The sequence below is a fragment of the Eurypyga helias genome, unplaced genomic scaffold (genome assembly GCF_000690775.1).
Source record: "Eurypyga helias isolate BGI_N326 unplaced genomic scaffold, ASM69077v1 scaffold26312, whole genome shotgun sequence".
Lineage (NCBI taxonomy): Eukaryota > Metazoa > Chordata > Aves > Eurypygiformes > Eurypygidae > Eurypyga > Eurypyga helias.
In genome coordinates, this window is record NW_010238262.1 from 1 (window position 1) to 25,423 (window position 25,423).

At 37.0% G+C, this 25,423-nt stretch overlaps 1 protein-coding gene across 1 annotated transcript; it reads left to right on the plus strand.

Annotated features, from left to right (window-relative positions):
- Nucleotides 1-1,313: 1,313 nt before the first annotated feature.
- LTN1 (listerin E3 ubiquitin protein ligase 1) lies at nt 1,314-25,423 on the plus strand. The gene is made up of 29 exons (XM_010147797.1): nt 1,314-1,511; nt 1,839-1,937; nt 2,535-2,765; nt 3,549-3,601; nt 4,027-4,207; nt 4,866-5,039; nt 6,094-6,284; nt 6,835-6,982; nt 7,335-8,120; nt 8,621-8,662; nt 9,621-9,813; nt 10,285-10,524; nt 11,779-11,932; nt 12,209-12,359; nt 13,061-13,213; nt 14,114-14,310; nt 14,473-14,577; nt 14,835-14,977; nt 15,492-15,627; nt 16,545-16,689; nt 18,328-18,541; nt 18,828-19,065; nt 19,952-20,026; nt 20,865-21,051; nt 21,484-21,655; nt 22,753-22,973; nt 23,471-23,665; nt 24,382-24,549; nt 24,986-25,423. Exons 1-29 carry the CDS (start codon nt 1,464-1,466, stop codon nt 25,046-25,048), a joined length of 5,103 nt encoding a protein of 1,700 aa, XP_010146099.1. The 5' UTR covers nt 1,314-1,463; the 3' UTR covers nt 25,049-25,423.

Genomic DNA, 25,423 nt, shown 5'->3' on the forward strand with positions numbered 1-25,423 from the left:
CGCTGAAGCCCGTCCCCTCGCAGGGAGGCGGTGCTGCCTTTGGGCCCGGTGACAGTAGCCGGGGCCGGGCTTGCGGGACGACTCTTGGCCTGAGCCCGCGCTTCAGGGTGGTGTGCCTGCAGCTTCCCGTGGCCTTTGTACGCGTTTTCCAGAGAGGGGTAAGGGTAGGGGGGTGTAGCTGCCAAGTCGCCGCGGGTGTGAGTTCAGCGAGGTACCGGTGGGGACATTTGGCGTGTTTCTCTGTGGGGAGCCGTGGCGTACGCTCGTCATGTCTCCGCTTTGCCGCCGTGCCTGGAGTGGGGTGACATCCGCTCTGTGCGGCACTTGCTCGGGGTGGGAGAACGGTGCGGCCGGGTGTTGTGTTTAGGTTATGGAGTTCCTATGAATCTTCTCCCTCTCGTGCCTTTAGAGAAGGCTAGGGAACACAAAGAAGCGTGTCCTTATAGTTGAGGTTTCACACGCAGCAAAAAATCTGTAGTTATAGTAGTCAGGTAAAACGTGGCATACATACCTCAAAAAAATCAGAGAAGTGTGTGAACTTCAGCAAATTGTCATTACTTAAAAAAATTGCAAACTCACAGAACTACAACTGTCATTAGGAAATAAAAAAAGTATTTGGGCTGTAAAGTATCACAGAGAACATTAAAGCATCAGTTGGTTTTGGGACAGTCTTTTGAAGAGCATGGTTGACATAAGCTTGAGCCACTGATAGGATGAGCAAGGTTTTGAGTTAACTGGGGCAAACCAACTGAAAGCCAAACACACACTGTAATACTAACGGAATAGTATTATATTGTGTTAAGTAGTAGTGGTACATAGTACCCGTTCCTCTAAATCCTTCCCGGCCCCTTTGCTGCGGGTAGCATCTTTTGTTTCACGAGTGTTCTTATTTTCCTCAATGTTCTGTAGAGTATTCCTTGGGAGCTGTGTTGGTCCATATGCAATAACATGAAAGAACTAGTAAGAACAGAAGTAGTGAAGGAGGGTAAATGCTTTCTTAATAAGTTCTCCTTTTACAGAAGGACTTCCCCGTTACACTTTTTTGTATGTGTATAAAACCGATATCATCTCTGTAAGTATTTGTGGATTAAAATTGCTGTAAGAGAAGGGAATACTGATTCTGAAGACAAGAAAAATTTTCTAGGTCAGACTTCCATGCTGAAAGCATAGGTGGCCTTTTTTTGTGAGGCATTTCAAATAGAAGGTTAATTATACAATACAAATAGGATCGTTATTTCAAACGCATGATGTGTGCAAAATAAAATGACTGAGATAGATAACTGATTTCTGTCCCTGTTTTTTGTCAGCCTTCTAGCAGCGGCCGAGCTGCAGAGCTCCTCGCCAAAGAACGTGGAACAGTGCCGGGCTTTATTGGATTCGGAACATCTCAGAGTGATCTAGGATATGTTCCCGCAGTTCAAGGGGCGGAGGAAATAGACAGCCTTGTGGATGCTGATTTCCGAATGGTGTTGCGAAAACTTTCTAAAAGGGATATCACAACAAAATTAAAAGTAGGTGTATCCTTGGCCCCCCATAGCATTTATTTTATTTTACTACATTTTTCTTAAGGATGGGAGAGGAATATATCAAGGTAGCTAATAGTGATTTTGTAGTGGTAAACTTGCTAGGACTGCAATCAGGAAGGTATCTTGGAGGACTTATAAAAAGGTCCATCAAGCACTGCTGATGGAGCATTCATAAAATTGACTGTAGAAGCTAAATTGCAAGAAATGAATTGGTTTTTGAAAAAGAGTGTTGAAGTGTCTTGTAGAAGCTGGTAAATTACAAAACATAACTATTCAAATTCTTCTATCATGCTCTCTATGTCTTGATTTTAGGCTATGCAGGAGTTTGGGACAATGTGCAAGGAAAGAGAAGCAGAAATTGTTAAAGGCGTTCTTCCTTACTGGCCAAGAATTTATTGTAAAATCTCAATAGTAAGTATTAAAGTGTCGAAATTAAAAACTATGGATGCTTCCTGTGAAAACCTTTAAGGTAGTCTTTACTGATACATCTGACTTTCTTGGAATTACTGACTTGTTCTAGGAAAACCATGAAGTTGAAGTAAAGTAGTGTTCTTTATTGTGGAGATGTTTCAGTATTGGCAGTGGGTGGAATCTTGAACTGTTGATGCCTGGGCTGTCTTTACTGGATAGACATAGCTGTTTGTTAGGTCATCATTTCCAAAAAGTGTCTTCAAGTCTTCCTGTTTCTCTTGCCTCTTTCTGCTAAGTGTGTAAGAGGGAAATAGAAATTGTAGTTAGGGTTATCAGCAAAAGGTTACAATTTTGAATGTACGACACACCTGGAATATGATGCTGCTAAGTTAGGACTTTTGCCTTACCAAGAATTTTTTTGCCATTGCTGTTGGGATTATCAAATCTGTGTGGCTCAATTCAGTACAAAAATGGCTGAACTAAGAGACAGCTTGCTTTGTTTTTGTCATCACTCCTACACTGAAGTATCTGGCATCAAATGTACATCTCTTAAAACAATAAGCCTTTCTGTTTATTTTCATTTTTTATCTTTAACAGGATCATGATCGCCGTGTTCGAGAAGCAACTCAGCAATCGTTTGAGCAACTGATTCTTAAAGTAAAGAAACACTTAGCTCCTTACTTAAAAAGTATCATGGGTTACTGGCTGATTGCCCAGTGTGACACTTACTCCCCTGCTGCTTCTGCTGCAAAAGTAGCTTTTGAAAAAGCTTTTCCATCAAGCAAGCAACCTGAAGCCTTAGCATTCTGTAAAGATGAAATTCTTAATGTGAGTTCATGCTTACGTATTTCTTCAAGGCTTTGTCTTGAGTGTATGTCAACCGTTATTATGGGTTTAAAACTCATCCTGCCCCCATCTATTCTCTGTGGTTAAATTTCTCTCACCTGAAACTTGGCTGCGGCTGATGTGAAGGGAAGAACTGAGGCAAAGACACATCCTCTTTTTGTGTTTTTAACTGGTGTTTAGAATGACTGGAACTAGAGGAATGGATATGAAGTGAATTTTCTTGTATGCATTTCTATGTAATGATGCTCAGTCATCACGTAATGTTGCTGAGAGATGGAATAATGATGCTGGCGTAGCATAGCTGCAGTGGTAGAGGATTAAAGAATGCTGAGCAGTGTTTTGAAGAGCTGCTGCCAATTTTGTTCTGACCAAGGTTAATGCTCTTCTGCCAGTTCTCCGTGAAACTGAATTAACTGAATTTAAAAAGGTGAAAGTATGCATTGCTAGCCCATCATATGCAAACTTCACCGTTCTGTTTTGTTTTGTTTCAGTTTAGCTTCTTTTTCCCAGAAGCCTGTTGTCATAGGACTGCAACTTACGTAGCATTATGAAGTCTTGATTCAAACAGTACCACAGTTACCACGTTCACCAGGAGTCAATTATATTTTCATTCACTAGCATGTCTAAAATGTGCTTAAAAGGCTTGATTTGGAGGTTGTGAAGTTTTATTGGAGAGATGTTTCTGAATAATGTATAGACTATATTGTTCACATAATAAGTATTAGATTCTCATGTATATATGGTTTTGTTTTTCCCCTCCTCTAGGTACTTCAAGACCACCTTCTGAAAGAAACACCTGATACACTCAGTGACCCCCAGTATGTTAGCTTGCTTTAATATGTATGGTTTAAGTCTTGGTCTGTATTGGGTCCTCTGTCCCTGGAGGTAGTGGATTTAGTTTTGTGTCAAGAGACAGAATAGGTCCAGATCCCAGCAACTTTCCTTGGGACTAAAGTATGAATGCTTGTGAAAGTGTTCTAGTTCTTGTTTCAGCTCTTCTAGGAGCATTTTTGAATCGCTGGAAGATGAGATGACTTGGAACTCTCTCTTTTTCTAATACTTCAAAATGTAATTTGGTAGTGTTAGACCCTATGGAAAGTTTAGATATTTACATTGCTGGCATCTGAAATCAAAAGAACAGCACAGAAAAATTGAAGTCAGTTAGTTTAGACAGTTTAGAGGAGCTTGAGAAGCCTATGGATTTATTTATGGTTCAACTTTTATTGTTGTTTTGTTTCCTGAGAACTGTACCAGAGGAAGAAAGGGAAGCCAAATTTTTCCGGATTCTGACCTGCTCCTTGTTAGCTTTAAAGAAGTTGCTTAGCATGTTGCCAAAAAAAGAAATGGATTCATTGGAGGAAAAGTTAACGTCACTTCTGTCCCAAAACAAATTTTGGAAATACAGCAAACACAGCATACCACAGGTGACTTCTTGTATTTCTTCTTTATTTTTGGTGTTGTTTAGTTAAAGATAATACACTGAACCTAAGCAGGGATTAATTACTTGTATTCTACAGGAATGAACTTTGTACTGTGCTGAATTATGTTTGAAGCAGTCTTCAAATTTCTAGGCCTTAATATTGCTCTAAAATTTGCCCAATAGACTAATTTGTTATTTCTGTGTCACCATCATTTACCTCTTGGCAATCTGCCATTCAGATTCGTGTGAAAGATAGAAAATGTGTCAGCTTACGGTATGTGTTCTTAGTACTTTTGGAGATACATATTTTAAAACCATTTGATTGGTCTTTTGTCTGCTAAGACCCATAGTGCTTGGAGTTCATCGATTCTGGTAGTTTTTTGTTAAAAAGTTTTAAGGTCCTTTTGGGGACACATGCATTTTGAGAAGTATATTAAAATGACATCTTTGATTAAAACTAAAGAAAAATAAATTATTTGATAAGCCTGTTAAGTAATTTGTTTAGTGATAAAATGCTTAGAAATTTTACTAATATTTAAACCTTTGATGTGTGAAAATGCAGGGACCACGTGTTGTAAGTTACGGACTTTAAAAGGAATGTTATAAACTACATGTAGTGACATCCTTTGACTAAAATTTTGGTTTTCTGTGGCCTACACCAGGTTCGCTCAGCTTTCTTTGAGCTGGCTTCTGCTTTTTGCCAGTACTTGCCTGAGCTGGTGAAAACTGAAGCACCAAGGGTTTGTCCTGCTGTTCTTCTCAGCATTGACGACAGTGATGCAGTGGTGTGCCCTGCTCTTTGGGAAGCTGTACTTTATGCTATTGCCACTATTGAGGTAATTTGAGGAATTGAACTTTTCACCAAGTACCGTTGTTCTCTGCAGAATTAGGAACAACTACTTGACTGTGTTTTCTTTATGGTTAATAACATGGTTTTATCAATGCTACATGGTCATTCTTCATCCTTAGGGTTTCAATGTAACTTTCAAGTATATTGTGTCTAGCATGTCTGAGAAATCAGAGGGGTTTTTATAAGTTTTAATTAAAACAACATGAATCCCTTTGATTAATAAGGGTTACTAATTAGTAAATTAACACTTAAAACCCTTTTATTGGTTAAAGACAGTTACAAAGGTGACCTGCAGTGCATTTTTGGTTTGTTTGTTCCCCCTCTAATTTAATACTTGGTTCTACAACTTTTTTTTTTTTTTAATTTTTAAATTTTAAGTGGAGTACCAGCTTTGAATTTATAAGCAGGATGAGTGGCATTGCCATAGACTGGGATGGTTTGAGGGTGTAATGCTGCAGATTATTTTTTTTGGTAACAGCTAGTATAAACTGTAACAACTTATGGGAGGAAAAAAAAAAATCTTTGTTTAGCTTGCTATAAATAGAGGTATCTAGAACTATGATAAATCAGACCAGATGACAAAAAAAACTTGAGGTGTGGGGGGAAGGTGCCAAGGTACTTAGTAAACATCAGAAGACTTTTTGAGGGGAGTTTTGAAGTTAGCGATGCTTCTAAAGTTAGGATTTTGAAATCATTGCTTATTCTTGATAATAAGAATTCAGAATTAAATACAGGACCAGTTGCAATGGTGACTTTTATGAAGCATCCTTAAAGCATTATTAAAGAGAAGCCTTTAATTGCAGTTGGCTAATAAGGAGAGTCCATTGATTTTAAACAGTACAGAAAGTTATATGACTCCTTAAATTCACAAGTTGAAATATGGAGAGAGCGATTTTTAAAAATACTGGCAAGTGGATTTAAATTTTGTGATAACTTGTTTCAGCTGCAACATAGGGAGGTAGATTAAATGTCTAGTTTGTGAGTTTTTCCAAGGCAGTGTGTTCTCATTTAATTTGCAATAAGTGTATTTCTTTCTACAGGACTGTTGGAGTCATGTAAATGCTAAAAAGGGAGTTCTACCAAAGCTGTGGGCAGTGCTTCGAGAAGGTGGACGAGGACTAGCTACAGTTATATACCCAAATCTCTTGCCATTCATTAGCAAGGTGCCTCCTGGCATTGCAGAGCCAAAGCTGGAATTTTTCAGAACTTTTTTCAGCTCTATCATTCAAGGGTATGAACTGCAGCATTTATTTATTTATTTATTTGAAATCAGGAAATAGGATAACTAATCTTCTTTAAGCATTTCAAGATAAGTAACATAGCATTTGGCTTGAGGATATTTAAATATGCATTAATTGATTATTTGAGAAAATTTTTCACTGCTATTTGAAAATCAGGACAGAAAGTGACACCTTCTAAACCTCTGTGGTGTGTGTGTGTAGAAAATTGCAAAGGAGTTTTGAAAAACAGCTGAAACAGTAAACCATATGTGTGATTGCATGCATTTCTTCTGTTTACATAGATTTTTATGAGTGCTAAAACTAGATGAAACCATTATTTCAATATAAGATATATTGAATGTCTGGGTTTATCGTTTTGACTCTTTAAGTGTGTCCTAGTGAATTTGTTGTCATCTGACCCTCATCAGTGATTCTGTATTCTCATGTTGGTGTTGTCACGATAACAACACACCCAGGGTTACATTCATGACGTACGTACTGGGTTTCTCAGAGGTGTAAGTGGCTGAGCGTGTCCTCCCTCGGGTGTTGCCTTTTCAATAGGTTGTCAAGTGAGCGAGCAATAGCCAGCCCTTCAGAAAGTTCAGCAATTATAACTGCATTTATGGAATGTCTGCGCTTTGCCGTACTGCAGGAAGTGGCTGAAGAAGATGGCCAAAGACAAATTCATCAAATGCTTATATATGACCAGGTATTTATTAGAGATACTTAATATTGTTGTGTGTACGTTGAATAATTCAAAGTTACAGAAAAAACGTAGATTTCTGTCAGGATTGACTTCTCTGTTAAAAGTTTCCCTAGATTTTATGGAAAAAAAATAAACTTACTGAATTTAATCAATTTTTTTCTTCCTATAAAAATAATTTCTTTTACTCTGTGGTTTATATTCAAGCATGAATAACTGATGTCTTTGGAATTGCTTCCACAATGTTTTTCTAAATGATAGAATTTCCTCGTTTTATAAAGAAAAAAATTATCATCTAGTTGGATCATTTTGAATATTAAAATCATGTTAATAATAAGGTTTTTTTCTTTCTTTATAGCTGATTCCTCTTACTGATGCTGTAGTTAAGGAGCCCAGGTTACAAAACGGACCGTTATTTTATCAAATAGCAGAAACACTGGGCTCTTGGGAAGCTAAAGCAGAACTCTCCAACCATGATGGCACAGATCAAGTTTTCCACAAACTGTTGTCAGATTTTTGGGACCATCTTTTAAAAATGTGTGTACTTCATATTGATACGTTGGATGCTGATGAGAAATCACTGCTTGCAATATCTGGTATGCTAGAAATTCTTCACAATCCAAAGAGTGCTACAAAATCAAACAACAGAAAATCTCTAAAAATCAGGTTTACAGATGAGGGTGAACCTGAAAGAAACACAGAGAATGGAAAGCTCACAGAAGTGAGAAGCAGGGATTCTGAAATGCAGGCTGACTTGCACCATAGTTCAGTCCTAAGGAAAGGACCTTTAGAGAATTTAGTCTGCAACCTTGCTGAACTGAGTATAGTGTATGTCAACATACAGAAGTCAGAACAGCATTTGAAATTTCTCTCTGCCCTGCTCAACTCTTTTTCTTCAAACAGAGTTTTTCAAGTACTTTTAGAGCAGGGAAATGATGCAAGCTCTGCTCAAGCTGAACCCCAGAAAGGAATTAAAGCTCGTCGTGAAAGTCCATCTGTAGAATTTCTGTATATGAACTTAATACCTTGGCTGAAAGAAGACTGGAGGAAAGACACTCAGTGTCTGGTTGATATTTTGTACAGTGTGCTTAATTGTTGCAACAGTAACGATGAAAGGAAAATCATTCTTGATGATTTAACCAAGGTATGACTGGTACATTTTGTTATTTGCTTTTAACAAAATGATTTCTGTGGCCTGTGGTTGGTTAATTGTTTTATTTTGGGGTTGTGGAATGGAAGATAATTCTACGTGAATTTAGATGAATTCAGCGTAAGGAAGGTAGATTTAGCGAAGGTTGGCATGATGGAGTTGGGAAAGGTTATGACATAGATCCCTTTTTATATGGTACTTCTAAAAAATGATTTATAACATCAGAATTTCTCTGTTCTTAATTTTTTAGACAGTGTGCTTTTATACTAGTCATCAGTGGCCTTTTGTATAAATACAGTCCCTTACTGATCTGTGTGGCAGAGAGACGCTTGGAAGCCAAAAATAATATAATCAGTAACTTTGTTACTGGAGCTTAGCAACATCTGCTTATCCCTTGCAGAAAATAAAGCTATAAAACAGTTTAAAAGGTATTAAATGCTTCCTATTCAGCAAAGAACTTGTTAAATATTGCGGAATTTTGTTTTTCTTTTTAGATGGATCTGAAATGGATTATTTTTCTCCAGATAATTCAGAAGGTACCTTTTATGTCAACTATTGTTCTTTTTTGCATAGTTTTGAATATTTTGTGGGTGTTAGCTTGGAGAGTTACGTGTGTTTGACTTTTTTTAAAGTAGTGATAATTTCCATAGTTTGAAAATCTAATAGTAATAGTTTGATTGCTTGTTTTAGCTGCATCCAAATCTGTGGACAGACTTGGTGTCATCATTTCATTACTAAAACAAAAGCATCTTTGCCCCTTCTATTTTCAATCAGTTTACTCTTTGAGCCAGGGGGATTCCTGATTTGTTTCTAGTCATCCTTCCTAAGGTAGAGAGAATGGAGTTGGGTATCAGACCAATGATTTAAATTATTATTTGTATCATCACCCTTACATCGTGCTTACAAGGAAAAGATAGCATACCATTTTTTTCACACGGGCTGTTGAGAGGCTGACATTTAAGAGATTTGCCTGGGATGAAATATGAAGTGTATTACAAATTTTTTGGACAAGAACTCCTAGCGCTTGATTTACTATCGAGTGTGCTGATCATGACATCATCTCACAGATACTGTGTCTTTTAGGAATCCTCAGTTTTTATGATTTTGTAACTTACAATGGTTAATCGCCAAAATTAATGTTTTCCTGATTTGTGATTTTCCATTTCTTGTTAGAGAAATTCAGATGCCGTAAATAGATTTTATGTTGTAAGTTAAATCTTATTTCAACCAACCTGGTCATAGAAAAGTTTTCTTTCTAACTCCATAGTTGGAGAAAAGGAAAACTAAGAGCTCTCAGAAGGTGACTTGTTTCACTCTAGAGGTCTGACCAGAGAGAAAGTGTAGGAAATTGTTGCAGATGTAAACACCTAGAGACTTATTGTTTATGACAGATAATATGACTCTCCCTCTGCGTATGCATGTCTGACATATTAATTTTAGTTATTAATGAAAGTTAATACTCTCAAAACATAGAATTATTTTCTTGTGATTCAGGCATGCTCAAGCACAACAAAACTTTCCTTAGTCTCTGACTGGCTGAAAGGAGATACACTTGGAGAAAGACTTGTAATGCTGGCAGAGGATCTGTGTCACCTGGGTTTAAAACCTGTAGCGGCCTCATCAGAATCATCCTCTTCAGAAAGGTGGACCCTCTTGAGCTTAGTGTTCTCGCAACACATTAAAAACGGTATGCTTCTTCATACAGTTCGTAATGAAATAATGGAACTCATTGCCACAGGATGCTGTGGAGTTGGAGGGTAAATGGGATTAGCCTACTTCAGTGAGAAAGGGAATAAGCATATTCGTGGAAGATTGATCTGATTGGGTTAATTTATATGCAATGGTCCAGGTGTAATCTCTGGCTCACAATTGATTACCAGAGCGAGGAAGGCATAAAAGGGGAAGGGATCACTCTGTGCTTGCTCAGTTTTATATACCTTTTGTCTGTGCTGCTTCAGCTGGTTTACTTGACAATGTGATCCTCGATGGCTCCGCAGTAAGAAAGAGAGTTTAGGCATACATTAGACTGAAACTACTCTGCACTTTATTTTGCATTCAAAATTAGTAAATAAAACCCAAATTGGTGCATATTAACGTGATGCCTTTTGAATGATTATCAAGTAATCAAAGCATGCTGTCTTTTCTCTCTCCCCAACAGAATCTTTGATTGGTGAAGCTTTTGTTGAAAGGATTATTGATAAACTTCAAGCAGCCCTATCTAAAGCTAAGGATCTTTCTGAAGCTGGAAATACTGAACCATCAGTATCTTTCATCTGTGACGTAGCCTCAAGCTTTTTCAGCTCTGTTAAAGGGTGTTTACTGATGCCATCCTCAGAAGATTTACTGCTTACCATCTTCCAGTTGTGTGCTCAGAGGCAGGATGCTACGCACCTAACAGGTAATTTGGCAAAAGAGCTTCAGACAAAATTTTTGTAGTGGATAATTACATCTAAATTGTCTTTTTCATGACAGATTCAACTGTATGATAGAATATTGAGGTCACAGACGTTGAGCACTTGCAGCTGTAACTAACATGAAAATTTGTTTTTTAAATTACAATGCCAGTAGTTACTACTAAATATCAAGTCCTGTACAGCCTTACAAGGATTTTAAATGTTTTTGATGTTAGTGTCCCTGTGCTTTAGCTATCTCTGAGGCTGTGATATTCCACGCTTTCTGGAGTGTTACATAAATTATGGTAAGGTCTATGAAGTACAGAGAATGAGCTTGAGGTTCCTATGAAAAAATGTGCAATTGCTTCATTAAAGATACATATATTAATGCATAAAACTAATATGAAACTATTTACAAGGGCCTGTAGTGACAGGACAAGGGGTAACGGGTTTAAACTGAAAGTTGGGGAGGTTTAGATTAGATATCAGGAAGAAGGTCTTCCCAGAGAGGGTGGTGAGGCACGGGAACAGGTTGCCCGGAGAAGCTGTGGATGCCCCATCCCTGGCTGTCTTCAAGGCCAGGCTGGATGAGGCTTTGAGCAACCTGGTCTAGTGGAAGGTGTCCCTGCCCATGGCAGGGGGGTTGGAACTAGATGGGCTTTAAGGTCCCTTCCAACCCAAACCATTCTGTGATTCTATTTATATTGGTCAAGTTGCTCTAACAAATTGTGACCCACTTCTCCATCCATCAGCATCTCATTTTCCAGACAGATCCTGACTTACATTCTTTGAATGCAAAATTTGAGAGTGATAAATTGGTATATGCATTTATTAACATTGATAGAGAGGAGGAAATGTTGCAGTGAAGTAGAACAACACTAACCTGAAAACCATTGCTGCTTTGCAAATGAGTATTGATGCTGTGATACACTGAACATTCAGCATGTTAAAAAGACCTGCACTTTTGAAGACCTTAAGAACGCGTTGTAGTAGACAATGCAAACATCACTCTTAATACTCAAATAGTAACCTGTGTATCAGAGTTAATTTAAAGTCGCTCTACAACAAGAAACCTGTGTAATTAGCCTTGATTGTTGTTGCATGTAACCACATAGAAAAGAGAATTCTTTTCCTGCTCTAGGCCATTTATACATGTGATCGTTCATGTATGCTGTAGGTTGTAATTTCAGTTACCTGTTTGTGGTGGGTTTACTTGTCTGTCAGTGGTGTTTGGTTTTTTTTGTTTTTCCCTGCAATAGATTTACTTGTATGTAAATTAAAACACACTTGGATGTCTGGTGTGAATTCACTTGTGTGTCAGCTTCGGAGTATGCAGAAACAGAGTGCCTTTTTGCATAAATCTGCACTGTGGGTCAAGACACAAATTCAGTCTTCCTCTTTGGATGTGAAAAGGTAATTATGATGTCCATTTCATAACATGTTGTTCTCCAAAACAAACTGAGATCAGTGCTGTACTTTGCTTTATATAATTGGCATCTGTGTTACTGAGAGTTTTCTCCAGCCTCTCAAAGGTGGGAACTGTGGCATAGAGCATAACTTAAAATGCCACTGGTATAGCATGTATATAGCATTGCTACAATGCAACATACATTGTATCAATGTAAACTAAAGCATCTTGCTTTTACAGAATGTACCAAACTTGTTCGCAGTGTTTTCTCCTTCTCTCAGCCTTCAGGTTTTGATCTCTGCAGTTAGTGATTTGCTGTCTAAGCTTATGGAAGCTGAGGGCCCGACTGGATATCTGGTGGGAACTTATGTTGAGCATGTCACGCCAAACAAAATGGAGTGGGGGAGATTGCGTGAATCTCTATCCACTGAGGTATGAAAATGATAATGGACTTGCACACGATAGTCAGTCTCACCTCAAGTCTCTGTGATTTAGGGTGATAAGCATTCTTTATTTTGACATGGCACTGCAGTATGTCTGTGTAAAGGTTCTTTGCAGCCTCTGTCTGTGACAGAGGGCAAAATCTGTATGCTTATGGTCCCATCTAGTACGACTGGAGAAAATAAAAATCTAAGAAATTACCCTTTTCTGCATAGAACTCCAGCAACTTACTTTACAATTCAGGAATTTTGTCCAACAGAATATACATCATGAAGCTGTTCTTATCTGTAAGCTAATTCTCCTAAGAGTAACTTTATGAAAGACAGCAATATCTGTAGAGGAACATGATGCACTATCAACAAAAAGCTGACATACATAGAGTGGAGAGTGGGAAGGGATATGTATTTCCTGTCCAACCACCAATCTTAAGTAACCCTAGTATTTCTTGTAAAATAGAGTTCTAAAGATGTATATTTATTTCTGAGGTAGCAGTGCAGTTTCAAGTTACTGCTGTGCACTTAGGATTTTTAATGTGCTGGAGTTGGTCATCTTCACCATTGTGCTTTTGGTATTAATTTGTATCTTTGTTTTTCAATAATTCTGAATTTTGAAGATTAAATGAATCATAGCTCTTCTGTGCATCGTTAAACTATCAGTTATTTGTTCATACTCCTTTTATGCACATATTACAGTGGATGCACAAGCCACTGTTGGAAGGAAGACTTAGCATGAATTGCGAACCTTTGGGATCGTGTGTCGAGCTGTGCGGCACAACTAAACTTCCAGGCCACCTATGTACTTCCGCCTTATTAAGTAAAATGGTACTGCTTGTGTTGGAAAATGGTGTAGTCCATGGAAATGATGATGCTGGAAGACAGAAAATTGACGATATAAGTAAGTTGCAATGGTAAAATTAAAGGAATTTTGATTTTATATTGGTTGTAAATTAATTATTTATGCACAAGTATAGCGTTCGTATTTCTAGGACCTTTTGTGATTATATACTTGCTGTCTCAACAGAACTTTGAATTTGCAGAAGTTTGAATTTACGATGAACTTCAAAGTTGTTCATTGCCAAAACCCCTGGTGCGTTGGCATGAGTGGGCAATTGGAACTGTATCCACGTCAGCAAATAAATGCCCTGAGTGTTTAGCCATAATATAAGATAAATTGCTGCCTCAAATTATCTTTAATTCCATCAGCTGGAATCCTGTTTAGTTGTGTGTTTGTGGGTGGTGTGGTTGTGGGTTGTTTTTTTTTTTTTAATAGAATGCTCGAGTTAGAGCCAGCATTATTAAATTAACCATTCCATCTCCAAAAGTCTCATCATATTAGGAAGTGTAATCGTTCAGTGTGGGTCTTTGTGAGCTAATGAAGAAACCACATGCTGACTGTGATTAGTTTTTTGGGGTTTTTTTGGATATAGACCCTGATTTCTTTGTCTGCAATAAATATAAATAAATTAGAAAAAAAAATATTTGAGAGAGGGAGAATAGAGAGGCGTTAGAGTTCTTGTCATGCTTAATTTGCTTTAAAATTTCCTGAACGTCTAGAATAGATTATTGCAGCTTTTTATTGTATTGTATGATGCAGTGGCAAATAGGCAGTTCATGCTCTTAAACACCTGAAATTGCATGTGTGTAACTTTTTAATGCATTAAAACATACATAACATTAAAACATTAAAACCCCAAAAAATCTTGATCTTTGAATCTTCTTGCTTATGCACTGAATACATTTCAGCAGCTTTTTTTTATAAACAACCACCTTGTTTCACTAGTTGCAGAGCTGTTGTACTCATTACAATGGATTGAAGAGTTGGAGAGTCCTCCTCATCTGCTTTTGGAGTATCTGTGTATGTTAGAGGAAATGCACATCACGTATGAGAAGTTCAGTACGCTTAGTAATAATACAGCTAGCCTTCAGCAAACAATATTTGATAGGTACGTAAAAAAAATCCTAACTCTGCCTTCAGGTTTTGCATTGTATGGAGTATTGAATGCCACCGTATTTCCTTACGTGTGTTGATGCATACTTCATACGAATCCTTTTGCTGTGAACTGTGCACCTGTATATATTAACCAGGGTCTTTTTCTTTTTTGGAGATCGGAGGAACATGGAAGACTCTGGTCCTTAACCATGGCTAAAGTGATTCGTGTGGAAAACACTGTGTCCTGTGAGATGAAACAACTTTTTAAGACAACAGAAGGGTATCAATGCTGCTGCCTATAACCTTTTAGTTTAATTTACAGATCTTGATAACGTTAAATGTTTCTGATTCCGATGAATGACGTTAGAAGACTGAAAATTTGGTAGTGTATGTATGTGGTATGTAGGGAAGCTCAGTTTAGTGTGTGGGATTAGCTACATCAGAGGGTATTGGATCATTATGAACTGATTTGACATTTTGTTTGCTAGTTAAAGTTTTAGGTTTGTTTCATTCTTGATGTTTTGCTTGTATGAATAGGTTTCTGCCATTAACAGAGGGCAAATTGCATACACTTCAGTGTCTCTCACCTTTTTTAATTGAGGAAGAGAAGAAAGAACTTGTCTTCCACTGCGTGGCCAAACTGATGACATGCACGCAGACAGAGCTTTCCAGTACAGATGGTGAGTATGTTCTCGCAGAACATGATTTTGCAATAATGTTTGCTTTTAGATAAGATGTGTCTAATATAACAATATTGCTTTTCCTAGAAAGAAATGTCTTCTCGGTTTGCCTATTTCTTCTAGACTGTTTGGTGTGGTCGTTTACTAAGTAATTATTGCCTAGCATACGACATTTTTAGTAGCACAAATAGATTTAAATCTTAGCAGTATTTTCCCTTTTTGTTAATTGTATAATCCAACAATTAATCTTACAGGAGTTTTTGGTTGGTTTGAGAGGTTTTGGGGTTTTGTTTTAGTGTGGGGTTTTTTTTAAGTTTGTGTTGGATATAGTGTTTTTGATTTAATGGTGACATTTCTGGATTAAATGTTCAAAGAAAAAAGCTTAGGTATTATCCAAATGACCTTGTGATATTAACATTAAGTTCAAATAGAACAGTTTAGTCAATTGACACACATTCTAATGTTTTTTCTGTCTTAATTAAGACTTACTGATTATGATACTCTTATGTTATAGGAGCATTTGGGTGTCTTTCCATTTTGAACTCCTGCTTGAATGATAGAAGTATTGATTGTGATCATCTGCTCCCTGGAATACTAAAAATCATAATGTCTTGGAAAAATGATAATGAGGAGAGTTTTCTCTTTAGCTGGTGGGTGCAACTTTGAGATAATTAGACATTTTAGATTTCTAAACCAAGAGTTTAAAAATACAGAGTGGTTATTAACTCAAAATCAATTTATAAGTTACAACCATCATCCACTGCTCTAATAATTACACTTTGAAGCCTCTGTTGAACTGCATCCGTCAGTTGACTATACCTGTCTTTAAGTATCTCATAACTCATACTGAAGAAAATTACCTGGGTGGTTGGAGGCTGGGATACTGGGAGCTTTTTAAGTGCACCTAGATGTCAACTGTTTTCAAAACCATTCAGAACTGACCAACTTTTGTAGGTGTTGCTGGATATTCAGTTCCAAACTCTAATTGCTCGTTTAGGTAGTAGAAAGAAAACTTGGATACCAGTTTTCTGGTATCCAAAACCAAGGTGTCTGGTTTCTTAAAATTCTGGACCAGGAAATGTAATTTGGAAAGCTTTCAGCAAGGAATGAAAATATGCTGACGTTCATTTGTCTTGGGTATAGTGAGAAAAATACAGGCAACAAAGCCTCAAAATAATGTACACTATTTGGACATTTGACGGCTTATATTTTAAGTTAATAATTTTAAAAATAACCGATTATTTTTCTTGCACTGATTTAGTTAAAATTGCCAAATTTCATTGTTTATGTAAGTATATTACTTGAGTGAATATGTAAATTGTACAGTAATAGGAATCAGCATAACATGCAAATGAGCAAGAAGCTCTGACAGTCTGTTTTGTACCTGTTGACTGACTGACTGAGACTTGGCAGCTAATGTAGTATTCTAACTCGGAGTATCAAAAGCATATCGGGCAGAGCCTGGTGCAAGACTAATTTTTCCGAAGAGGAGGAGCAAAGGCAAGAATATAAATACCCATGTCTACAACCTGAAGATATGTAAGCTTGAGTTGTATTTTTATTGCAGCAGTCTGAAAGAAACAAGTGCTCGGTTGCTTGGTTTCAACATAGAGATGATCCGTTACCTTCCCTTGTTGCTGAAGTATTCCACAGCTCCTTTGGCAGATAATGAGTGGGACTTTATCATGTGCTCCATGCTGGCTTGGTTAGAGGTAATCTGAAGTAGACTGTTACGGGTGATTGTATTGCAGCTTTTCATAGGATCGTCCTGATGCGCTCTGAACCTACTGGACTGACGCAGTTAAATTTGAGCAAAGATGCATGAGGATTGCCAAGAGGAATGGAAATCAGAGTGCTCCTAATGAGTCTTACATAGAGCGTAGAACACAGTAGTCTTAACAATTTTAACTTTCTTTTGTCTGTGTGTTAACTTTTTAGTAATGATCAATATTAATAGCAGGGTATTCAGCATTTCAAGGATAACTTACTTTTAAAAGCATCTCAATTGAAATATGGATCTAAGAAAACAAACATTACCTGCCCCATGAGTGCTAAGGTTGCATGTCCAGTTGTGATGTACCTACCGTTTTAGATTGCTAAATGTGGCAGGGATATAGTGATCTCAGCTTAGCAAATATTTGACACAACATTAAAAAGAATTGCACAAAATCCTTTTTTCATTGAACTTTGACACCGGTCAAATGTGGCTCAGCAGTATGAGCAATATTGTACCTCTTTGTTTCTTTTTGTATATGGAGATGAAATTACCTCCCTCTTGAAGTAATATGATGTTTAGTAATGGTATTGGTAATCAGAGAATAATTTCGAATGAGTCACTATTGAAAAATATCTCTTTAAGACAAAAGTCTACCATGACATATAAAAATTAACTGAATGAAAGTCAGTATCTGCATTTCAATTTATAAATGATCACACAAAACATCAAAATACTCTCCTAATGCTGTTAGAAAACAAGTCAGTGAACAGCTGACTACTACTTCATAGAATCATAGAATGGTTAGGGTTGGAAGGGACCTTTAAAGATCATCTAGTAAAGATGCAAAATGTCTCACCCTCTGGCTTTTTTTTTTTTTTTTTTAAATAATTCTAGTACTCTGTTGCTACAGGCTTGTAAGGGCAGGCTGGAAACTTCCATCTGGCCTTTGTTGGTCTCAGGATTAATCTTTTTACCTGTGCTGTATGTCCTTCAAAAGTGTTTTTTTTTAAACTGGAAAAAACCCAAGGAACAAACTTGTATGAAAAACGTGTTGCATAGATAAGTGCTTGGGAATATTTTTTTAATATATAACGATACTCCTTTTTTGGGGAAACTAGTAAGAATAAAACGGAGCTATGTTAGGGGAGAGGAAATATTCTCCTGATTTGCCACTGCAATATTTTCCAGTTTACAGTAGTCTGTTGTCAATTTCCTTTTGAAATTTGGAAATACAAGCATAATATTGGCATGGGTTTCATGTTTGGGAGAGAAAAGTGAGAGTACTTCACATACCAATTTCGGCTCACTTGATTTTAAAAGTGCTGTAGATAAGCTACAGCTGTGTACATTACTGTCTGAATCCACTTGGGGGCAGTTTCTGTCATTGTAAAGAAGGTAGTACAGGGGAAGCAATCCAGGATTCTAAATATTGATGAGACTTGGAAATAATTTTTAGCAAGTCCTACTATAATACAGATTATATTTTTTCTTTTTTCCCCCCAAATAATTTAAAAAAGTGTTTTGCAATTGAGTCATCTTTGAAATTCGCTGTCTATACCAGAAAGTGTAATGTGAAACACACACTTTAAAGCAAATTTGTAGTTAAGAAATCTTATTATTTTTTTCCTTCTAGACAACAAGCGAAAACCATTCGCTTTATCGTGTCCCGCTTGTGCAGATTTTTGCTTGTGTCAGTTGTGACTTGGCATCTGCCCTTAGTGCTTACTTTGAAGCTGCAGCTCCTGAAACTACTGAAAACCTTCCTGTGAACTTGATCAGTGAATGGAAAGAATTCTTTTCTGAAGGAATTCACAATTTGCTGTTACCTTTGTTGGTGAAAGTCACAGGCAAGTATATGGCAAGGAGGGTAAGAGTGGCACCTGTCAGGCTATTCTGAAACAGAACTTGACAGGCTGTATTTTTTAATTTACAGGAATATTATGTCAGTGTAGCTTATGAAAACTTGCTTTTTTGAACACTTGTATGATAACTAGTGAAGTAATTGCACTTAACACTGAATTTTAAGATTCGATAGATTTTGATAAGCAGAGTCAGAGTTGTTTCTGGTAATGCTTGTTCATGCTATCATCCATTCGTTCTGTATGACAGCTTGACCTTCTCTGCTTTAAATAGGAGAAACAAAAAATGCCTCTGAAGGCTCCTTTCAGAACTCTGTGTTAACATCTTTGGGTGAAGCTCTGACCTACATTTCGAAGGACCAATTGTTAAACCATAAGTTGCCAGCGAAGTTTGTTGCAGGCCAGAAGACAAATCTTCCAGATAAACTCCAGACTCTACTCAATACGCTGTGTCCATTGTTGCTTTTCCGGGCTAGGCCTGTACAGATTTCTGTCTACAGTATGTTGTATAAGTAAGGATCAAAAAATTTCTTGCTTCCCTCACCTTTTGCTTTTTTAAAATGTGCTGTAGGACATGCATTTATAGATGTGTTTGGCAGAATCATGTTCCATTATGGGGAGAAAATCCTTAACTGGGCAGTTTGTGTTCTGTATTGGAGAACATCATATGAAGCTATGAATGCTAAATGTAATTGTAAAGTTAGACTAAATGTATACTGAGCAATTTTACTGCAGGACGTGACGATACGATTTCATTTTCTGTACCACTGTTACATAGATATCCATATCATAACTATGGAGCTATTCTTTTTTAGACTCTATTTTAACACTCAGAGAATCATAAAATGTAAACTGAAATGTTCCAGGTTTGATCTGGGTCTGACAGTGTCATTAAATAGTTTTACCTTTTTATGTTCATTAGTTTAGATAAGAAAATGAAGAAAGTGAATGAAAACGTGTAGTGTTCTTGTGAGCTTTTTGGCTATCTTTACTCCCAAAAGAGAGAATACAGAACTTGAGCAGTCAAACACACAAACTAGTTTTCAAAATGTCAATTGTGAGGCAGATGGCTTAAGCGTAATAAGCTACTGTTCTCTTTCACTGATACTGAGGCATGAAGTTGCAGTAGCTTTATTGTGAGATAGAGAAGTTTATTTTAGCATGACTCAGGAAATGTAAAAGGTCTGGAAGAGAACCAAGACAGGTTACATGTTCTTTGGCTACTGTTATTCAGGAACTAAATTTGCAGTGGTGACCTGTCTCTTAAAGGTTCTGTATTGTTATTAAGGAATAATTGTCATTATCCCTTATCATTAACATTGATCCTGATAAGCAAAGAACTATGCTTCACATACATTAAAATAGTAAAAATCTGATTTCCTTTCTGTACTTCTATAGATTAATGCCTGAATTGCCTAAATTTGATGATGAAGATCTCAAATCCTATGGTGATGAAGAGGAGGAATTGGCATTGTGTGTATTTTTCCTTATGCCTTTTTACAACTGTTTCCTGTATTTTTAAAATGTGTTACGAGAGTTGAGATTTGCAGCAGATTAGCCGTCTGTCAGATGTTAAAAGAAAACCAGCTGACGTGGAAAATACACCATATAACTGGTTGTCTGCCTTTGTGCTAAAACTGGAAACAATATTTGCAGTTGTTTTCTAGGTAGTTTTTAAGAGAAAGTGCAACATGTATGTTCTATATTGTAAAATCTTGACACATTTTTACTGGACTGCTGTATTCAAAATGTGTCCAGCTGCACAGGTATCTTCAGTTGCTTGAACTTCTAGAATTGGCCTGGGTGTTTCATACCGCTTGAATCCAATAAAATCAATAGTTTGAAGGGGGAATATGGTAACTGATTTAAAAAAGCAAAGGCAAGCCAGCCCAATGATAAATATCTTTCCTTACTATGGAGCTGCAAAAGGCTTTTTAATCCAATGCCAAAGCCCAAACCCAACACGTTCAGCGAACAGGAGATGATGTTCAGTTGTTCCCTTGTTGGAGTGACTTGACAAAGAAAGCAAGAAAACCAGCTGTCCATGATGTTAGTGATCAGCATCAGTTCATACTCATCTTGTAAGAGATAAAACCACCAACTGTCCATTTCAGGAAAAAAACTTAAAACCTTAAAATCTAGCAGTAATGTGTGAATTAGGAAGTAAATTTTCCTGTAATAAGAGGCCCCTTTTATGGTCTACATACCTGGCTTTACTAACAGGTTTATAGGAAAGCTGTGGAATATAAATGTGGTTAATGCTCTGCTCGAGGGTTGGGTTTTTACTATGTCAGATAACATTTTTCCATAGGTCACCTCCAGCAGCTCTTATGGCTGTCTTGGCTACTCAAGAACTCTTGCTAGAAAACATCCTGGAATGTATTCCAGTTGGAGAATTTGCAGTTATTCAGCCCCTGAGTGATGAGTTCTGCCTTGTTCTAGGATATCTTCTCACTTGGAAGTTAACATTAGCTTTCTTCAAAGCAGCTTCCTCTCAGGTATATGTTCAGAGTCTTTTCCTTTAAACTGCATTTCTTAATGTGTGTGTTTGGTTTGCATTTTGAAGTTGCATCCAGCCTTTTAATTATGTGTTTTTCTACCTCTCGTTTTTGTGGAATCAGTGGAATTCTGAAAGCATAAATAGACTTGGATTTCTGTACTGCAGTTGTTAGTGATGGCAATATTAGAGCAATGAAGGATTAAGATTCATTAATTGATGATTCCTTCTGGCATTTTCAAGCAAGCTTGCTACATTTTATGATCTTATTCAAAATGGTGCAGAGGAGTAGATCACTGTTCTAAACACTGGCTCTGAATCGGTGCTGCTTTTCCTCCTGACAGAAACATGTTTGTATTGTTTACAGAGTAAGCTGTATTTGTTAAGTCTCACCTGTATGTTGTGATTTTTGTCCTTTTTTTAACACTATCAGCTGCGAGTTCTCTACTCACAATACCTTAGAAGAACTAAAAGCTTGAATAAACTGCTTTATCACTTGTTCAGGCTTATGCCTGAAAACCCTGTCTTTTCTGGGCCAGCTTCGGAAGGTCCAAATAAGGACACAAAAACCTTCTTTACTGAAGAGCTTCGTTTAGATGTTAAAGGTGAGTAAAAATTGTATTTGTGCATGTGAGAGAGTTTTGATATTGCTGAAGTTTAAGAATGCTTTTCTGTGTAAAAATACATATTTAGAAAACATTACGTATAAAATAGATATGCACAGAGACAAGCACATACACACGTTTAAAAAACTTTGGCTAATGCTCCCCATTTGAAGGTTAACCAAAGTTGAAATGTTTATCAAAATATCAAGGGGAGGAAAAAATCCCAAACCAGAAACTGCTTGATTATTCACTTAGGGCAGAAATAATACATTGCTGCTGTCTGAATCCTGAATGTATGTAATGATTCCAAAATACTAAAAATTTGTGATCTCTTCATTGACTTCTCCACTTTTAGATAGGTTTGGGTTTTTTTTTTTCATGCTAAATGGAATGTCTATTTTAATGCATGGACAAAAGCAAATAAAAATAGTGTTTCATATGTATTTTTAAATGTTTGAGATGTTAGATTGTGTGCTGTTTGCGTCGTGCTGCTCGGAAGACGCAGAGTTAATCAACCATGATGAGAGAAGCGGCTGGTTTTAGCTGAGAAACATGGAAAGGGGAACTAGTTTTTAAAGTTACTACATTGAAATTGTTATTTTACATGCCTGTATAGTTGTAAGCAAAGATACCTAGTTGTCATTGTTTAATTCTTTGCTTGAACATCCCTGTGTGTTGCAGAACAATTTATCTGGATGACAGTAAGAAAGATTTACAAACATGACATCCCAAGTGAAGGATTTCCATTGTCTCTTTATGCGCTTCTGTAGAACACTACAAACCTCAAACATGCTCCAAACATCTTACTTTTTTTTCACTCCAAAGTGAGCATTTTGTTGTTTTGAGAATATAAAGTTAAGAGAGTTCATCTCTGGATTAGACGATGAACTTGCAGTTGTGAATCAGTAACCTAAGAAACGGACTGATGCAGAAAAGCAGAGTCAAACAAGCACTTACAGTATCCAGTGCAGAAGGATAACATGAAATTGTAGTTACCACAGTTATGTTGCTATCAACATTTTTGTATGTGGTGTGAAGGAACCAGCATTTGAGACTAATGTGTTACAGTATTTCAACATCCTTTCTTTTCTTCACAGGGACAGGAGTCCTGTCATCCCAGATTCCACACTTGGCCTGCTCCGTGTATCATATAACGCTGAAAGACTTGCCAGCCATGGTCAGGCTTTGGTGGAACAGCTGTGAGAAACGAGTCTTCAACGTTGTAGACAAATTTACAAGCAAATATGTCAGCAGTGTGCTTTCCTCGCAGGAAATATCTTCTGTTCAGACTAGCACGCAGTTGTTTAATGGCATGACGGTTAGTAACACTTTTTGTCCTTTTTTTTTTTTTATTTTACTTCTGGTTTTTGCACACTTTAATAAATGGCACCTCTCAGAAGCAGACTGTGTTACAGTGTCTTATACGATCACGTTTTTCTTGTTCTGAATGACTCTTGAAAACATAATTTAGCCTAGTATTGATACATTAAGTTGACATTTATTAATGTTTGGTTTGGGGTGAAAAAGAAGGAAAGAATGGGTTTTATGATGTTGGAGAAGTTGAGGAGGTAAGTGGAAGATAATGCTTTTAGGTTTATTAAAAAATGTAATGAATCAGTAGATTCAAAGATGGTTGGTAGTTGCTTTTTGGATTGCCAAGATATGAGTGGATTTTTATTTTCTTTGCTCCAAGAAAATTATTTAACGTGCGTAGTAAAGTATTCATGGTATGTGTGCATGTACATATGTATGTATGTGTGTATATATGTAAAGATGAGAGATGGTGGAGTTTTTTCATATGTGCATGTTTTATAGGTAAAAGCTCGGTCTGCTGCACGGGAAGTCATTGCTACCTATTCAGTTGATGATATATTTATTGAACTAATAATACAGCTTCCATCAAATTACCCACTGGGATCCATAACAGTTGAAAGTGGAAAGAGGGTTGGTGTGGCTGTACAGCAGTGGCGCAATTGGATGCTGCAGTTAAGCACATATCTTACCCATCAGGTGAGGCTAGAGAAAGCTCAGTGTTTGAAAACTTATGGAAAAATATTCCTAGTAGTGTCATTCAGATCTGTGTAACGGATCTCCTTGGTAGATCACAAAGGACTTCATGGAATTGGTCAGTCCTACCATCTGCTTTTCTTCAGATGCTGAAACAGAGACATAGGATGATCTGACTAATAACTCCTGTTAAATCCATAGCCAAAGCTGAGAATTTAGATCTCTTAAGATATGGGCCAGTGTTTGCCCTATGTGGCAGCATCATCTCAACTATAATTTGGAAAACAAACCAAACAAAAAAACCCACAAACAACCCAGTAAGTGAAATTCTCTAGAAGACTGGTGGTTGCTGAAGTTGCATCGTCTGTGGTTAGAACATGACAAAACTTTTAACTTAAAGAGAACTTTAAAAATTAAAATTGTTAAAAAAAAAAAAGCTACACAAACAAACAAAACAAACAAAAAAAACAACCAACAAAAAAACTTTTAAGTGCACCCAAGTGCATTCTTTTCACTGCATTGAGAATGCTTGCATTTCTAAAGGTTCAACTGTCACCTGTAGTTCATGGGTTGGCTTTTTCAATTGCTCACTGCATATACTGCATGTAATTTCAGATTATAAAGCCTTCAGGCTTTGTGTCTTTCATGTGCTTAAGACTAACGGTAAGAATATTCTGAAAGAATTCTACAATATTTACATCTCTTTTTCCCTCCGCTAGAATGGAAGTATTATGGAAGGCTTGTCTTTGTGGAAAAATAATGTGGATAAACGTTTTGAGGGCATTGAAGACTGCATGATCTGTTTTTCAGTCATTCATGGTTCCAACTATTCTCTTCCCAAAAAAGCTTGCAGAACATGCAAGAAAAAGTTTCATTCAGCTTGCTTGGTAAGTACCTAGAGTGAATGTTTTTTAAATAGGCAAAAAATCTATTTATAGTTTGAACCAGGAACTTCTACTGCAAGACCACTGATTCTCCATTATGTCGTTGGAGTATCTGGGATTAACCGAATTCATGTGTTACTTGTGTGGATTTTGTACTAAGCTGCAAGGGCATTTAACGCGAGAGGGGTCGCTACACATCACAGGTGGTAACTGTCCGTTTACATCTATGTAGGGTGTAGCAAATACATATGTATGTCTATACGTGCATACTCACACAGGTGGGAAGGGTTTTTCTACTGTTTTTTTGTTGCTTTTCTTAAAGTATAGTTAGGGTTTTGATAACTATTATTTGCCAATGTATAACTATTACTGGTGATAAACCAGTGTTCCTGATGCTCAGCTTGCATTTGTATATTGAACCATTGTGTTTCTCTTTCAGTACAAGTGGTTCACATCCAGCAACAAATCCACCTGTCCACTCTGTCGAGAGACATTTTTCTGAAATAAAAGTCTTTCTGTGAGCTAAAGAATAAATGAAGAGGAGGCAATAAACTCTATGTTGAATGAAGCTAACTACTTGGAAATAGTGTCAGTTACGTTAAGTTCTTGACTAGCTGGATATGACACATATTTACCTCTGGACTGTTTTGTAAGCTTGGAGATTCTTTGATATAAAGAGATATATAAGAATAATTTATTTTAATTTGTATATTCTTAAGGTATTGAGGTATGTTAACAAATCAGAAATAATGTAGTTACATCTGAAAAGTGGTGTTTAAGCCATGGCACAGTGGATTAAAACCTCTTATTTTAGATACATTGTAACACGGTGTTATGCGCTTAACCAAGATCATGCCTCTTGATGTAAGAGTTGGAT